This window comes from Hibiscus syriacus, unplaced genomic scaffold, assembly GCF_006381635.1.
Source record: "Hibiscus syriacus cultivar Baekdansim isolate YM2019G1 unplaced genomic scaffold, ASM638163v2 tig00112230_pilon, whole genome shotgun sequence".
Classification (NCBI taxonomy): Eukaryota; Viridiplantae; Streptophyta; class Magnoliopsida; order Malvales; family Malvaceae; genus Hibiscus; species Hibiscus syriacus.
Window position 1 is genome coordinate 2,537,887 of NW_024063275.1, and position 19,205 is coordinate 2,557,091.

Below are 19,205 nucleotides of genomic sequence, written 5' to 3' on the forward strand. Positions count from 1 at the left end.
TATTTATGTATATTAATATATTTTCTTAAAATTATTTGAAATAATAGAATTATGAATTAAATATATATTTGATTTTTTTTTTCTAATAATAGAGACAATTTATAGTTAATAAAGTACCAATTTTGGGCGTTGTAGGGGTGCTAATCCTTCCCTAAACGTAACCGACCACGAATCCCTTTTTATTATTAAAAAGAACGAATTTTTGGTTATAAAACGCAGATCAGTTCATCTTTTAAATAATGTTTTCTTAAAAACTTTTTTTTAAAAGATAATTTTTAGGTATTCGACCTACCTGACCCAAAAGGCCGATGGTGACTCCCAAATTATTTTCAAAACCATTTATTCACATCAATTTCCCCGCCAAAATTATAATATTTCGTGCCCGGACGAAAACCGGTTACGACACCATTGACCTTACTAATTTGTATTTTACTATTGCTAGAATCTAGCAACAAACGTGGAAGGAGGAAATGTAAAGAGAGAAAGATAACAAAAATTTTCTATTGAATATTGAATAAACTCTACTTTAACCTCATACAAAGGTATTGCTTATTTAGTCCAAGTAAACAACAAATCATAACAAACTAATAATAAACTAAATCCTAACTAATAACAAATACTAACTAATCATTATTAACATTATAATATTCTTCCGACTTCTTCAACCTTCTTGATGAAAAAACGAACACTTGAAACGAAAGTGCGATACATCTTTTCGTTTGACTTGAATCGGAAGTGCTGATGCTTCATTCCGTTCAACTTGAATCGGAAGTGCCGATGCTTCCTTCCATTCGAATTGAATCGGAAGTGTCGATACCTCCTTCCGTTCGACTTGAATCGGAAGTGTCGATACCTCCTTCCGTTCGACTTGAATCAGAAGTGCCGATGCCTCCTTCCGTTCGACTTGAATCGGAAGTGCCAATGCTTCCTTCCGTTCAACTTGAATCGGAAGTGCATATGCTTTCTTTCATTCTTCTTATTCACCTCCATTTCTTTCTTCTTCATTCTCTTATACAAGGTTGAGATACTTGGCCCTAATGAATTTCCCGAAAGAAAAATCTAGATTTCGAGCTAAAAACAGCTTTGAATTTGCTGATCTCAGGGCCTTGAATTCATTGAAATGCTTCACCGGGTCTGTTTTTCTAGGTTTAAGCTCTTTGCCGAGGCAAAAATCATGGAGATTGAAGCCTTCAAGCATTGTTCTACACACAAAAGATTCAAATGCGAGGCACCTGTGATTTTGTTTAACGAAAACAACACCCGATTCAATGGCTTTAGCCGCTGCATCGAGATCCCAATTCGCTAACTCCATTTCCTTGATCATCAATTTCACGAAACTACGAACCGATCGCAAAGCTTTATGCAAAACTTGAAGAAAATGACTCAGATTCAGCGTTGAAATATTGTTGATATTATCGAACATCGATAACGGCCCGCTAGCATTTAATTTATTCTCCAGGGACTTGTTAAAAGCAAGGCGATCTTTGAACTGCTTATGGAGTGAATCAACCTCTGAACCTTCTGCTTCAACGTCAGATTCCAGTTTCTTGATTGTGATCTCATAAGTCTTCATCAAGCTCTGCTGTTCTTGAATTTCTGCAAGCATTAAAGTGATTAGAGGTGAAAGATCAAGCTCTCTCTTCAAGAACTTTCGCTTTAACTCCAAGAGTGTTCTCAGTTCTTCAACGATGGCTTCATCAGCAGCCTGGACAGCGCTATTGTTGCATGGGTTTTGCGCCATTTGAAGCTCTGCATAAGCAGCTTTGATGGCTGTAACACTAGCAAAAATCCTCGCAACCAAAGCTTCCAACACAACTTTCTGCTTGGGATTTCCACGGGAAGAGATTTTCTGATCTGGATTTAAATTGTAACACTTGTAGAGGACTTTAGGTTGATGACTTTGTGAAAGGTTCTTGCGAGCTTGCTTTTATGGCCATGCCGATGCCATTGTTGTTGTTAACATTGATGTGGTTAATGGTGGGGTAGAATGTTGTTTGGATCATGAGAAAAGAGAGGAAAAAAAGAAAAAGAACAATGATTTTGAGTGAATTGTTTGGAAGAAAAGAAAAAGAGTGAGAGTAAAGGAACTCAATCGTCGGCGCAACGGTGGAAGAGAAAACGATGCCATGATCTTTTAGCGAATGATACCATGTAAAGAATGACTTCTTTACATGTGACTTGTTTGTTGTTAACATTCTAATACAGCGATATCTTGGATGAAAATTTCTAATAGGCTGCCAATAAAGGATAAACCGACTTCTTCTTCTAAAATGTGATTGTATTTTTCTTGTTGAATGGAGATGGATATTGGATTAAAATCCATAATTATAGACATATATTTATAATGGATATTGGATTAAAATCCATAATTATAGACACATATTTATAATGTATATTGTTATCATAAAATATGACATAAATTAAATGACTAATTATGTTACAAAGTCATAAAGTATTAGAAGTGTCATGAAAATAAAAATGTAGATACTATTAAAGTTGTATATATAACTTGATGAGGGGCAAAGTTAGAAGTACAGACAATAATTGATTATTAAATTAGCTATGTAAAGGGTTATGGTCCCCAAGAAATAAACATTTTCATATGGAAGATCACAACTAAAGAAAGATTCAAGGATTTCAACATATCAATTAATTCAGGTACACTTCCGCTAATCTAGTATTTATTTTATTCTTGATGGTTTGATACGATTAGATCATGGCTATTTTCATATGTAATATGATTTTGTTCTAACAAGTGGTATCATTTCCTTGTCATGTTGAATTATTGAGAATAAAATGATTTTAAGGTTTGTGTTTTAAGTGATTAAAATCTTTGTATAAAATTTTAATATTATTCTTAAAATATAATCTTATAATTTAGAGTTTGCTATTCGTCAATTTCGAAAATTCACATTTCAATAATCAAACATTGAATTCATATTTCAATTTTTGTCTATCAATCGCTATCTGTTGTTTTTTATTTGATATTAGCCAGATTTTGGTTGTTTTTAATCAATTTTTATATTGATTAAATGTTTGGCGTCATTAATATTGGGTTGGATTATACTCTTGTGTTTAAGTTGTTTATGCATTAATCGAATGGTTGAATTGTAATTATTAATGCAATTAATTTTTGGGACACATGATCGTTAAGAATATATATAAAAAAATTATTATTGCTGCAGTGTTGAGTTCACATGATTGTTGCAATTGTTTTTCAATTGTGATCGCATATGTTAATTCAGGCTATATTGCGGTTAGTAGCCACATGTTTGGGAAATTTTTTCCTTCCATTCTTACCTCTTTGATTTTGATTAATCTGAGTTCTAAGTATAATAAAATATGATTGAAATTTAGAAATTTTGATTTTTGCAAATGGACGTTGAACTGTTTCCATTCTTCTGCTTTTATGTGGTTTATGCAATTTTCTTTATGGAATTCTTGTTAAAAGCAATTGATCATCCTTTGATGCTACGCATAACCATGTTTATTACTAAGGAAATATTCATTTTCTCCTTCGCGGTAACTTTGTTCTGATTAAAGATTTGGTATTAAACATTTTTTAATATTATGTGGAATATATATAAATTAAATTATATATCCAGCTCATGTTTTGCTGATTAAGTAGTTTTTGAGGAATATTCAAATGTTTAGGTTTTTGATTTCTAATAATGTCATTCAAACAACCTTAATATGTGTTATTTCGGAAATTATGATGTGATTAGAAAATTCAGTTTTGATTGTTTGACTATTATGAATTATAAAATATACATTTGGTATTAGTATATTCAATTTAGTTTGATTAAAAATTTAATTCACTAGTATGTATTTGACCTTGGTTTTTGGTTAAATATTGATTAGAATTCGGTTTACTTTTTAGTGATTTACAAAGTTATGAACTAAATGCATGCTTAAGGAATACATCGAAAACAATCAAAGACTTGAGTTTTCGATTTGATAGCACCATTTATGTAACCTTATTTTGGGTTATTTTAGATACTGTAGTGCAATAAGGAATTTCAATTTTTAACCTTTGGTTGTTATTGAAATGTTAAATTTCCATATTGATATTTATTTTAAGATGACTTAAAGCAATAAGTCGTTAAAGTGACTCTAGTTAAGGAAAATATTTAAAATAGGTTATGTACAACTTAGGATTTATTAGTATTGATCAACCTAAAGGATGATTAATAGTTGACATAATTGCATGTACAACTTTGATAATAAATATGTGATAATTATTTGGTTTGATGTGTGAGTAATAAATCAATCCAAAAGAAGATTTTCTTGACATGTTCTTATTATCAGTCTTTGGTTACCACATCAAATATCAATTAAGGTAAATATTTTGCCTAAAGATAAAATATTAATAGAGAATCTAATATCTTGAGATAAAGTTTAAGGTTATCTGTGGCAACTTCAACGCCAATCTCAGTTCCTCTGACCGTTTAGGTGGTGTGTAATACCCCAAATGTTGGTTAGTGACCAAAACATAAGTTTTGAAAGTTTAGTAGCCAAAGTATAAAATTAGGAAAAGTTTAGAGACCTAAGTGGTAATTTTCTCAAAAAGAATTTTTGTTCCACAAATTGATAGTTTACTCTTGAGAAGGGTTTTATGGAAATCATATTCTAGATCCAGAAATTTTGTTAAAAACTAGAAATGGTTAAAGTCTGTTAAAAATTTAGTAAATTGATTGAATAAAAATTTTGAGAAAATTGAAGGATGATAAATTAGGTTTAAAAATATTATTTCCACATTTTAAAATGATGTAAAATAATATAAATAATTGGATTTGAGAATTTATTTCCATGCTCAATTTGGACCGTTGGATTTAAGTGGGAAGATTGAAGTTTTTCAAAAGTTGCATGGATAAAATGGTAAAGGGTAAAATATTTTGTTCATCTTTGACTTTTGAAATATGATAAGGGTTATGTTTCATATTTTGATGGTAATTATAAGGTTTCATTAAGGGTAAAATGGTCTTTTCCTAATTAAATGAATTTAATATTCATTTAAGCTTAAATAAATGATAAATTAACATGAAATCACTTAGAAATTTCATGTAATCTTCCCCATTTTTTGCTTCAAGTCATGAACCCTATCCTAAGGTAAGAGAAAATTTCTTCTTGATTTTTGAGCAATTTCCTTTGGATTTTGGATCGGGTTGTGAAATATAAAATTGTTCTATTCGAAAAACGCTATCATTTGGTACCTTTGGATTATGACACTTGTATTGTCTTGTTTGAACTTGTTTTTGTTCTCTCTTTATTATTCACTTGAATATTTTATAAATTGTTTGATGATTGAAATTATGCTACCTTATATGGTTATGAGCAATAAAACAAGTTCTAATCTTGTAGTTCTTTTAACATCATTTGAATTAAAGGATCTTTTGAGGATCGAGGTTGTAGTCCTTTAACATTTGAAAAGATTAGACCTTTTGTATCCCGTGTAAAGCCCAAAGACACAATCACTCGATTATTTACCTAAAATAATTCATGATCAACACCCTTTCATGACATTACCTTTTTTAAAGATATGGCTTCAAGGTCACACCATACTTTTTAGACACAAAGCCAACATTCTTGAACCACAATAAATCCTAAAGGCATTGAGCACAAGATGTCTGTTTAAGAATAGATCATTCATGCAAGAGAAGAAATATGTGGGCATCCTAGATCAACTTTAAGAAAATAAGCTAGAATAATAGGGGAATACCAGTAGCTAGAAGATGAAGAAGAAATAAAGGAGAAATATTTGAAATAAATCTATCATACATTAATTACATTGTTTTCATGTGAATAAAATTTAATCGTGAATATCTATCCCTCTAGGGATACCTCTTTTGCAAGGACTTTCGTGTATGAAATGATGAATGCCATTTTTTTCACTATCCCTTCACAAAAGGAGAAAATATATACATGTTTTCCATATTTGAGCCTAAATTATTTTTCTTCAAATTCAATCCTAACAAAGGATCACCCACCATACTAGGGGGCAAGGCGAATAGAAGTTTGCTCACATAAGTGAAGAGCATCAATGATTCTATTACAAGGATAAGTCCATATAAGATAAGAAAGTAATACAAGATGTCGCAAGAGGGACCAAATACAAGGTGTTCAAAAATCAAATCTAGTCGAAAACAACAAAAATGTTCTAGATGCAAGAAATAACATATGCTCATACAAAAATGAGAATTTTGCAAATAAAGAGAACAAAAATTTTCTCACATTAATTGAAGACCTAAATTTATCAAATAAAGAGGACAAGAAGTGCACATAAGGAGCTCATCTTATAAAAAGGCTAATTAGGCTCCTAAATCATAAGCTTGATCAAGTACAATTGGTTCAAATATCCAAATTCAATGAGAAACTTACGAATACCATAGGTATAGAAAAAAGATGAAATATAGGGTAAAAACCCATAAATGGGCAATTAGAGGGAAATGATAAATAAAAGACATGTGGAAGTAGATTCAAATCATACAAACTGAGATTGAAGACATCATTACAAATTCATCATTTGTTATAGCACCCGTAGACACTTGTTTGGGCATATTTATCCCTTTGTTTCATACATGTGACTCATGGCATACGTTACGTGCCTTAAAAGTCATTTCTAATCATACATGGATTGCTAAGTTGGAGAGACTATCCTAAGATTTTACCATGCCTCTAAGTGTTAATCTTTTTATTTGCAAAAAGTTTTCTATAATCTTTACTTCATGATAGGGAAAAATAAAAAGAGGGTTTATGACGAAAAACTTCTTAGGATGTCTTAAAACCAAATGGGGATAAAACTTGAAAACATGAAAAGATGGATCAAATATTAAAATTGTGCATCTATTGCGTAAAAGGCGTTCTTACAAATCTTGGAATCAATGAATATTTATAGAAAATAGGCATGACAACCACTTCTTCGAGTCAGTGGATAGCAAAGAATCAAAAATACTATAACAAAAAAACCAACCTGAAACACCTTACCTTTCTAAAATCAACATATACCTTAAATTTTCCATTAGTCTTAACACTTGTTACAGGGTTATAATTTTTTAAGGATTAAAATAGTAATTGATTTGTTTGATATATGATAAACTCAATTCTATAATTTGGTTCAATTGTAAAACTAAAGTAAAGAGGCACAAATAACCCCATAAAAAGGCTTTATTTTTGTTCCTTTTTACTTAGGTTATTGTTTTTTTATAAAGCCCATGTCATAGCATTTAGAGTTCATTTAGGTTATATAATTGAATTTAGTGGTAAAGTCTTGCTATGACACAAATTTATTGAAAATTAGCACTATTGAGAGAAAAGTCTTGTTTTTTGTGTTGTGCAGGCAATGAAAGCTTTAAAAGAAGATTTGACCAATGTAGCATACTAAAGAATTATTGTTGTAGCATTCTGGAGAAGAAAAACTGAAAGACTTGATACAGAGAAAGATAGATAGCAAACCTAGAGTAGAAAAGAATTTGGGACCATGTAACTCAATTTGGGACCATGTAACTTACCACCCCTACTACAAATTTAGGACCACCTGCCACAAATAACCGTACATTCATATGAGAAGGGTGTCACCTAGGGTACAAAGGGAATTTTGGGCCCCAAACCCTAGAAATATTACCTCTATAAATACTTAGGGCAGATGAATGGTGGTGGAGCTAGGTCACGCCAGCAACTCATTTGGGAGTAATAAACTTGTGCTTTATTTTCTATCTTCTTGGGCTTGTACTAAACTTGAATATTTTTGGATGAACTTAGCCACACCATGTATTATTTGGTGTTGGATTTATGTTGGATGATTTGGATTTTTTATGTTTAAATATTGTTTTGCTCACTATTTTTATCTTTATGCACTGTAGCATTATAAGAGCTTTTGAGAGATTACCATTTTCTGTAGTGTAATATGCTTAGTCTTGTAAGAGCTTTTGATAGATTACCATTTTCTAAGTATATATACTTAGTATCAAGAGAGCTAGGTCATTTTTACGTGAGAAAGGGAGCCAAACCTGGATAGGGAGATTTTAACCCGCCTTAGAGATAAGGAGAGGGTTTCATTTGACTAAAAGGGATAAGACTTAGTTGATAGAATGGTGTTGCAGTTTACATTGAGAGGTATTATCATAGTATTAGTTTTATCAGGTTCCTTGCTTGAGAGAGTTTAGGAGCATTTTCAGAAAATCCTGTCATGCAACATACTCAAAGAAACAAAGATCATCCTTAACATAGAATATTATTGCCATAGCATACCATTTACCTCTAGAAATGCTAGATTGTGTGAGTTTGTCAGTCTTATATCATTTCCTAGAGTTCAATTTATTTTCCTGCTTTAGCATACTTTTGCAATTTACTTAAATTCTTGTCTCAACACACTTTTTCAATTTCATCAATCTTGTACCACAACAGTTTCACTCCAGTTCACTCTATTCTTGCCATAGCATTCCATCACCATTTATACATACTATTTGCCACAAATACACTTTCATTTGTTTATACCATTATGAACATGCTTAGATTTAGTTAGTTTTAGATTTAGTTCGTGACAGTTTTTGTTTGCTATAGCTGGGTTTTATAATACCTCCAATCCATGTGGAGACGATACTCACTCATTATTGTATTACTTGCATCGATTGCGTAAAATTTCATAGATTTACGTGCCATAACACTATATATTTACACACGATCAAGTTTTTGTTATAAAAAAAGTTTTTGTTAGTTTTTGTTTTCAGTTTTACTTGTTATTTTTGTTTATTTATTTTGCAGGTTTTGTTGTTACATGGCCCAAAGGACTGTCGATGAATCACTTTATCCTCTAGTTCTGGAGATTGAGCATTTATCCTGTAAAAGATAATTTTCTCAACGAGCTAATCGAGTCATGAAAAATCAACCAAACCAACCTGTTCAGTGAGTTCAAGACCATGCAGATCCAAATGTTGTAGCATTTGGGATTGAAGGACTTGTACCTCCACCGAGAGCTATTCGAGACCATTTAGCTCATATTCTGGAAGATCTCAACCCAGGAATCGTAGCACCTGAGATCCAAGCAACCAATTTTGAGCTTAAACCAGTCATGTTTAACATGCTGAATTCAATTGGACAATTTGATGGCATGCATAACAAAGATGCAAGGCAATACATATGTGTTTTCTTTGAAGTTTGTGACTCATTCATGCATGAAATAGTGCAAAAAGATGTACTAAAGCTATAGTTTTTCCCCTATTATTTGCATGACCGAGAAAGAGCATGGCTTTAGTGGAGTTCCATCCGACATGATGGAGACTTGGGTTGATCTTTACAAAAGCTATTTGTTGCGGTATAATCCTCCCAACATGCACACTCAACGTCAAAATGGACATAGCAAGTTTTAATCAAGCTTATGAAGAATCAATTTACGAGTGTTTGGATCGTTATAAAAGTTTGCTTTGCAAGTTCACTAATCATAGATTCCACGACTGGACTCAAGTCGTGATGTTCTACAATGGAGTGAATGCACCCACCCGTATGATGTTAGATGCTTTAACAAATGGCATTTTTCTTGATAAATCACTTGAGGAGGCATTTGACGTACTTGATAGGATAGTCAATAATGACATCAATTTTCCTATTCAAGGCTTGGAGCTGGAAGTAAGACACCTGGGACATTTGAATTAGATGCTAAAGATTCAATGTCCACCCAAATTTCCACCATAACAAATATGCTGAAAAAATCTACAACTTTCCAGCGAGGTGAAGGAGGTGAAGATGTCCAGCTCTTTATGCATCTTATGCTGTGGCAATCACCATAAGAGTGAATGCTAGAAAAATCAAGAGTCTATCAGCTACATGTGGAATTTTAATTGTAACACAACCCCTATTTTAATACCTACAATCCAGGATGACGTCAGCATCCTAATTTCTCACGGGGCAATCAAGGGGCAAACAACAACAATACATGCAACTTGAACAGGCCACATCAGAATATTTCTGAATCTTTTGGATTTTAACAACAACATATGTCGTGGAAGAATGCTAACAAGAGTTCATCTTCTACTTTAAATTCTAGTTCTCTTGAAGCTACTATTTAGGAATTTATGGCTTTAATGAAGGCTTTATTGCATGAGCACTCATTGATAATTAAAAGTCAAGGCACACTTTCGCAGAATCAAGCAGCCTTGTTGCAAAGTCACAGCTCATATTTGAGAGATTTAGAGAACCAAGTGGGACAAATTGCTACAGCATTACATGCTCGCCCATAAGGAAGTCTCCCTGGTGATAATGAGGTCACTAAGCCTCATGGAAAGGAGCAATGAAGTGCACTCATGTTGAGGATTGGTACTCAACTCAATCAAGAAGATAAGTTTGAGGGGAGAAGCAAGAAGATTCCCGCTATAACATTATTCAACTAGAACTTAAAGTGTAAGAAAAATTACATGTGGAGAAGGACAATGATGAAGGTTCCATGAGTAAACCTATCGATTGAGGACAAACTAATGTCACAACAAAAGTTGTTCCCCCACCTGTAGTAGAAGGAGTCAGACTCCACACCATTCCCTTAAAGACTGAAGAAGCATAATGATGACATCCAATTCAAGAAGTTCATTAACATCCTTGATCAACTATATATCAATGTTCGAATCTTGGAGGCCACTGATTAGATGCATACTTAATCCAAATTACTCAAGGACATTGCCACAAAGAAGAGAAAGGGGGAGAGGTTTGAAACTATCACCATAGTGAAATAATATTATTATGTACTGAGTAAACTTCCGTCTAAGTGAAAAGATCTTGGAAAATTTTTTATTGCTTGTTCTATCGGTGATAAATATGTGGGGAGATCCCTTTGTGACCTTGGTTGAAGTGTAAATTTGATGCTCAAGTCTGTGTTTTTGAAGCTTGAAAGGGTAATGCTCGATCTACCACTGTGATCCTACAATTACCTGACACATCTCAGGTTCATCCTGAGGGAAGAATTTAAGATGCCATAGTAAAAGTTGAAAAGTTTATATTTCCCACTGATTTCCTTATTCTCAACTGTGAGGCCGACGATAATGCACCCATCATTTTGGGGCATTCTTTCTAGTTACTGACCATATTCTCACCGATTGTGAAAGAGGAGAGTTCACAATGCAAGTGGTTGATTAGACTGTCACCATCAATGTATTCAATACACTTAAGTATGTGGATGAATAAGATGAATGCCAATGTGTGTTGGACGTGGACTCAATATTAAAGGATGAAGTGGTAAATTTCTACTACAACAACATTTTATAGCTTGAGGACTAAGAGAGACTTTTTAAAGATGAAGATATTATGGAGTCCAAGGATTTTTCTTCAGAGTTGCATTAGTCTAGCTTGCTCTTAGCTAGACCAGGTCCACAATTCAAACCTTTTGATTTTGATGAATTTATTCCTCCAAAACCTTCTCTACAATATGCACCCACCTTACAATTGAAACCTTTGCCATCGCATTTAAAGTATGCTTATCTTGGTAGTGATGATAATTTTCCTATTATATTATCTGCTAGTCTAACCCCTGAGTAAGAGTGCAATTTAATAAATATCTTAGCACAATAAAAGAAAGTTTTAGTGTAGACTATGATAGATTTGAAGGGAATAAGCCCTACAATCTGCATGCACAAAATTCAGCTAGAAGATTTCCATAATAATTATGTGGAACCCCAAATAAGACTAAACCCTATAATAAAAAAAGTGGTGATAAAAGAGATCATCAAGTGGTCGGATGCTGGTGTGATTTACCCTATCTCTAATAGTTCGTGGGCTAGTCTGGAGCAATGTGTGCCCAAGAAAGGAGGCATGACCGTGGTGAGAAATGAGGAGAATAAAATTTTACCTACGAGGTCTGTCACAGGTTGGAGGATTTGTATGGACTATTGAAAACTAAATAAGGAAAAAAAGAAGGGCCATTTCCCTCCCCTTTATCGATCAACTGTTAGATCGATTGGTGGAAAGTCCTTTTACTGATTCTTTGAAGGATACTCAGGGTACAATTAGATTTCCATAACGCCAGAAGATAAAGAGAAGACAACCTTCATCTACCCTTATAAAACGCACACTTTTTGAAGGATGCTGTTCGGACTATGTCAGCAACATTTCAGATGTGTATGCTTGCCATTTTTTAGATATGGTGGAAGACTTATTGGAAATATTTATGGATAATTTTTTCATCTCAGATGACATTTTGATAAACACCCTATAAACATGGCTAAGGTACTAATGAGATATGAAGAGGCCAATCTAGTGCTCAAGTGGGAAAAATGGCACTCCATGGTGAGAGAAGGAATTGTGTTGGGGCATAAGATTTCACAGAAGAGAATCGAGGTCGACAAAGCCAAGGCTGAGGTGATTGAGAAATTTCCTGCACTTACTATTGTAAAGGGTATAAGGATTTTTTAGGGCATGCAAGATTTTACAGGCATTTCATCAAAGAATTCTCAAAAATTTTGAAGCCTCTCTGTCTTCTACTATAGCAAAATCAACCATTTCTTTTTTGACAAAGAGTGCTACAACGTGTTTAAGGTGTTGAAGGAAAGACTTGTCACAGCGCCAATAGTTATCCTACATGACTAGACAACTCCCTTTGAACTGATGTGCGATGCAAGTGACTACGCCATGGGTATAGTGCTCGAGCAAAGTCGAGGTAAAATATTTCATGTCATGTATTATGCTAGCCGCACACTAAATGAAGCACAAATAAATTATATTGCCACTAAAAAAGAATTAATTTACGTGGTATTTGATTTTGATAAGTTTATAGCATACTTGATAGGAACTAAGGGTATTGTCCATACCAATCACTTTGCCATTAAGTACTTAGTGAATAAAATTGATGCCAAATCTAGACTTATTAGATGGATTTTGCTATTGCAAGAATTTGATTTAGAGGTTAAGGATAGAAAAAGAATTGAAAATCAGGTTGCTGATCATCTATCTAAGCTAGACAATGTAAATGAATACCATGATAATCCAGAAATCAAGAAGGAATTCCCCAATGAGAAAATTTTATCTGTCGCAACTTGTCCGTGGTACGCTAACATAGTTAACTTTCTTGTTACTGGTGTTCTGCCTCTTGATTTAAATAGCTAGGGAAGAATGAAATTAATGCATGATGTGTGATACTATCAGTGGGATGAGCCCTATTTATTCAAGCAATACACCAATCAGATCATTAGGATATGTGTCCCTGAAGAAAAACAACATGATATTCTCTTCCATTTCCACAACGCACCATGTGGAGGACACTTTGGAAGTGTCAGAACTGTTGCAAAGGTCCTACAGTATGGATTTTATTAGCCCACGCTTTTTAAGGATGCATACGATTTCTACAAGTTGTGTGATCGATTTCAGCATACTAGGAACATTTCGAATAGACAAGAAATGCCATGGCAAAACATTATAGAGATAGAGCTATTCGACGTTTGGGGAATCAATTTCATGAGACCCTTCCCATCATCCTTTGGTGATCTGTACATACTCTTAATAGTGGACTATATCCAAATGGGTACAAGCCATAACAACACAACGAAATGACTCGAAGACTGTGCTCAAGTTCCATCACAAGAACATATTCTTATGATTTGGAGCACCTAAAGCAATTATTAATGATGAAGGTACCCACTTTGACAACAAATTGATTGATAAGGCATTGTAGAGGTATATGGTGTGACATAAAATTGTTACAGCATATCACCCCAGACCAATGGACTGACTAAGGTGTCCAACATAGAAATCAAGTAGATTCTCGAGAAGGTGGAGAACCCGAATAGGAATGGCTATTCCCTGAAGCTCAATGAGGCACTCTGGCTTATCGCACAACCTTTAAGACCCCATTCAAGTTAGTCTATAGATAGGCGTGCTATCTACTTACCGAGCTAGAGCATAAGGCTTATTGGGTGATTAAGAAGCTCAACATGGATGCCCAACTGGCTGGTGAGAAAAGGTTTCTAGAGCTAAATGAAATGGAGGAATTTTGTGCTCAGGCTTATGAAAATGCCCTTCTATACAAGGAGAAGACCAAACATTGGAACAAAAAAATATTCTACTGCGGCAATTTCATGAAGGCCAACAAGTCATCCTATAAAATTCTAGGATAAAGCTTTTTCCTGGTAAACTAAAGTCTCAATGGTCTAGACCTTTTTAAGTGCATAACATTTACCCGTATGGAGCTGTAAACATAAAACATATCGACAATGGCTTGATCTTTAAGGTGAATGGCTAATGCCTCAAAGTGCACAATGGAGCCCTAAAATTACGACACAAGTTGACACTTGTCCTCCATGATGTTTTAGAGTTTGTTCCTCCCACTCTTTAAATTCTCGCTGCAGTAGTTATTTTCATTGTTTTTATATAAATAATTATTCTAAATTAACCATTTTTTCTCTCCTTTTTATTTCAATTTTAACTCTAGTTTGTTTTCTAGTTCATCCAAAAACACGTGGCAACATGGGAAATGAGCTCAAAAGATAACAAAAAGAAACCTTACCAGATTTTTGGCTTAGGCAGAAAAAAGGGAGAAACAAATCTCTTTTAATTATTTTATTTATTTTTATTTCTTTTTAAAATTTTAAACTAACTAATCACATTCTAGGTAATTATTACCTTCTATTTCTCTTTCCTACTTTTGCATTAACTCCCCCAAAACTACCCATTTTTTCTTTAAAACTACCCACTCCTCTTCTTCTTTTTCTTCTTCATTTTGTTTTTATTTTTTAAGTTTTATCTCAAACTTCCTCTTCTCCACTCAATTTCTGCTATAGCCACCACCTTTGTTTTCTTTCTTTTTCTTCTATCCGCCGTGAAACCCCCACTGCCACCATAATAGAGTTTATTTTTTCTGTTTTTTTATCACATATAAGATGTCCTACTGTAAGAATGTTTTTGGTAAGGGTTTTTTCTCTCAACCGCCGCCACAAAATCTCATTTATAAATTTAAAGGTGATATGATAGAGGAGAGATTTCAACATAAAAGGTTGGCCAGTGTACTTAGAGCAGAGCTTTATTATGCCAGATGAAGATGAAGAGCCTTTTCCCCCTAAGGTAACTTCTGTCATAGCAAAACACCACTGGGAGGTTTTTAATCAATATCTACGTGATGTCGCCCTACCATCGTGAAGGAATTTAAAGATCAACTCTCTAAACCTATAAACCATGGATTCTGGGTGCGGGGGATGAGAGTTCGCTTCACACCAAAAACAATAAAGCATTTATTCAGGCTGGAAAATCTCACCAACCATCATGAATTGGTTTTTGCTACGACGGATGATGAAACCTAAGTGGGAGTCCTAGAGAATTTATGCTTCCAACAGTGGAAAGGTGAAAACCCCAACAAGTGGAGAGTGGAGAGGCATTGTCTGAAGCCTCAAGCCAAGGTATGAAATCACTTCATTAAAACTCGATTAATGGCTAGATCGCACCATATAATTGTTTTGTTGCAATATATGCTTCTCTTGCATTCTATTATTTTTGGGCGTCCGATCAATGTTGGTGAGATCATTGAACAACAAGTTTACGACTGCCTCAAGTAGAAAAAGAGCACATTGATATTTCTGAACTTGATCTCCGCCATGTGCAAAAATCTTAAAGTGGTGGACGAGATGTTTGAAGAAAAATCCCAATGAATGTTGGCATGACTAAAAAGTTGATTTCGGAGCTGATGGGTTTTGATGAGGAATATCCCAAAGAGATCTTTGAAAAGGGTTATAAAACTGTTGTTGCGGCTATAGGGGCTTCCTCTCAAGAGACAAAGGAGCAAGTGGAGAAGCTGGAGACCAAGATGCATACCTTCTTCATCTATATGAGGAAAAGGGATGCGATTATGTCATCTTTTTTCAAAGAGATACTGCATTTGAACACCAAAACCTTCACTCCTTTCCCTAAAGACATTTTAGAGGAGAAAACTTCTACCGTAACATTTTTTGAACAAGCCCCATAAGTCGTAGACATCTAAACCAGACAACGACTGCCCCACCCATTGAAGCATAACAATAAGATGAGGATGCTCACTCTAGTGCTACCGAGCTCATAGAGCCCTATGACATTGAGCCACTTAACACTCGTTTCTTATTCGATACTGAGGATGAGGAGATTCTCTTGCCAAGGCAACAAAGTCTCAGTCATCCTAATAATGCTAAAAACACCAATGAAGAAGCTGTGTCCAACTCTACTACTGACACTGAGGTGATCACACTCTCTCCTGTGTAACCACAACCTATTAAACCTTGCCTTACAAGACATCACTTAAAAATGTTAGCCAGGTGTACAATTGAAACTTCTACTGAAGTATCTGAGGCCACAACCCTAAGCAAGACCAGTCAGTAGACCAAGCCAGAAGAATCAACCCAAAGAGAAGATGCACCAAGCGTTATGGGGACAAGACACCACAACCATGAGGCACCTCTCGTAGTTTTTGCATCATGTAGTGTAGCATTATTAATTTAGTATTCATGCATTAAGGATAATGTAGCCTTCAAGTTTGGGGGAGTTATTGTCCGTAGTTAAGCATTTGTATCGATAGTTATTTGCGTTTTTGTGAGTACTAAATATGGACACGAAATATGTGCAAGTATACACAATCAAACAAGTAATATAATTATGAGTATGTATCGTCTCCACAGGGATTGGTGGAAATTTATGAGTATAACCAAAGTAAAGAACTACTTAATCTAAGTATAGGTAGTGTGATGGTATGTACTAGTGAAAGATACCGAGACAAAATGAATTGCATGTTGGTGGGGATGGAATGATAGTGTGATGTGGTAGCAAAAAGAGATGTAGTGGCAAAATAGATGGAAATTTCCTGGAAAAATAATGTTTGTGTAGTAAAATAAAGTGAAAATATAAAAGAAGAACAAAAGGTAAACACTGGATTTGATTAAAATGCATTGATAATCCTCGCACAACAAGCTACTATGTGAATGAAAGAATGAATCACTTGGGAACTAGTTGAACTTCGCAGGATGATCTCACTTTTATGTTTTACTTGCATGACAGAATTACTAAAGGTGCCCTATGCTATCTCTAGTCAAGGGACTCGACAGGTTGAGAATGCTATGGCAATACTTTTTGGCGTTAACAAGTGCAGGGATTCCATCAGTGCAACAGAATATGTCATGGAAATACCATTAAATATTCACATTAGCATCTACCCTCTCGACCTAGCACTACTCCTTTTTGTCAATTGAAATCCCATCCTTATGTTTAAGGGAGATTAGGCTCAGTTACTATCTAAAACCCATTGCTTATGTTGATCCTCCTTAGTTTCTCTCAAACACTAAAGATAAGTTACTTAGTTTATCTCGAACACTAAGTATTTTCCTAAGGAATGGATAGTCTCATAGCTCCTCTAACCTTAGGTCATTAAGCACTATAAAAAAACAAATAAGATCATAGAAAATGAACAATCATCCATTAAAGAAAGAACTTGAACATCTATAGTGAACTCCCACCAAATAAAGCTATTTTATGGTGGGGTTCGAATAATCCATGAAATAAATCATAAAATCCATTTATTCCTTTCAACCCAAATCAAATGAGAAATAACAACAAAGGGAAAGGAGAAAAAAATCTTCGACGTGCACCGTTGAAGCACTCCTCGGCTACATGATCCGCCTTAGCTCGCTAGCTCCTCTCGGGCGTCTAGCTCGCCACTCCTTAGAGTCCATCAATTGAGGAACACCACTAAAAAATAGAAGGAAGAAAATGGTGGAGAAAATGAAGAAAATAGAGATTTCCAACTAACGTGTAACCTCCTTATCTCTCTCCTATGTGGTGTCTTTAAATAATTAAAAATATCTAAGAGTATTCTTGGGTTTTTGCATTCAAAATACCATCATACCCCTAGAGTTACTCCTTATGCGTGAGGTCTATCTCCATAGGTGGAAGTGGTCCACAGAAGGCAGTTGCAACCATCAGACAAGTGCCTTGCTAGCTGTCTTTTTATAAAAATATCTTTTTGTCTTTTTCTACACCAGAAAAGCCAAGGCATTTCATTCTGCTTCAGCAGCGTGTGATGCCACAATACTCTTTCCCAGCTTGCCATTGCTTGTTATTCCTGCACATCATTAAAAACCACACCTTCCTCCTCATACAACACATTGGCAAAATAAAATAACACAACCACCACAATTGCAATTATATGCAGCTACATGCATCTAAAATGACCTAAATGAATACTTAGACAGACAATAACATAAGTGAAAAAGGCCTTAAAAGTAGCCTTTTTACAGAGTTATCAATAATATTAGTAGAATTATGTTATGGCATTTAATTAGGTTAAGTTAGTTTTTGTTGAAATAAGTTACGGATGCCCGATGGTGATAAATTTTTCCTATGGCTATAAATTGAATGTATATGATTGTTAGGATTGATAGGACCAACCTTAGAGCTTGAGACTTTGTGAACCTTGATACACAATTGTTTGTTTTCAATTCTTAAGGAGCTTATAATTTTTTTATGAAAGAACCTTTGTATGCTACAACATCAATTTATGAATAACGTGCTTAATTGATAAATGCTTGATTAAACTCCATTGTACTTAAATGTTGTTGAATTACGAATAAATATCTTGACATAATTATAGACATATACTCTTATTTGCTATAGCAATATATGGATTATGTATTTCAATAAATGGTAACTATAATATACGAGTGAATGAAAGTAGTCACGAGATGACTCTGCCTGACTAGCTCGGGGATGGAAGGTATGCTCCCATTCATCTAGAGTTTGGGATGATAGCTTTGATAGGTTGACTCACTCGTAGAAGTGTTTAAAAAATATTAAGTTAAATTTATCTTAAGTTAATGTTAATGGGAGTAAATGCGTGCTTAACTAGTAAACAAAAGCTAATGAAGAATAGGGAACCTCATTAGAATTTTTCTAACTTCGTTAAGCATAGACTGGATACAATCACACACACAATGCAAATGGTCTTGCTTTAGGGAAATGTTCTTGACATCCAGACTTGTCTAGCATGTTGAAGCCATTTATTTATGAGGGCTGAAATTTTATCCAACACTATTACCATGACTAAACTTCTACCATAGCATATTTTTCTGCTAATTATTATTTATTGCTTGAGGACAAGTAATATGTTAAGTTTGGTGGTGTGATAACCCTGTAAAAGGCTGTATTTTTTGCCTTTTACTTAGGTTATTGTTTATTCTAAAGCCCATGTCATAACATTTAGAGTGCATTTAGGTCATATAGTTGCA

The 19,205-nt window shown here is 34.3% G+C and overlaps 1 protein-coding gene across 1 annotated transcript; it reads right to left on the reverse strand.

Moving 5' to 3' along the window:
- Positions 1 to 661: 661 nt before the first annotated feature.
- Positions 662 to 11,047, reverse strand: LOC120176184 (protein GRAVITROPIC IN THE LIGHT 1-like). Its single transcript, XM_039182661.1, has 4 exons — positions 10,914 to 11,047; positions 9,631 to 9,764; positions 1,014 to 1,854; positions 662 to 704 (listed from the first exon to the last, which is right to left on the reverse strand). The coding sequence occupies exons 1-4, from the start codon at positions 11,045 to 11,047 to the stop codon at positions 662 to 664; spliced, it is 1,152 nt and encodes a 383-aa protein (XP_039038592.1).
- Positions 11,048 to 19,205: the final 8,158 nt, after the last annotated feature.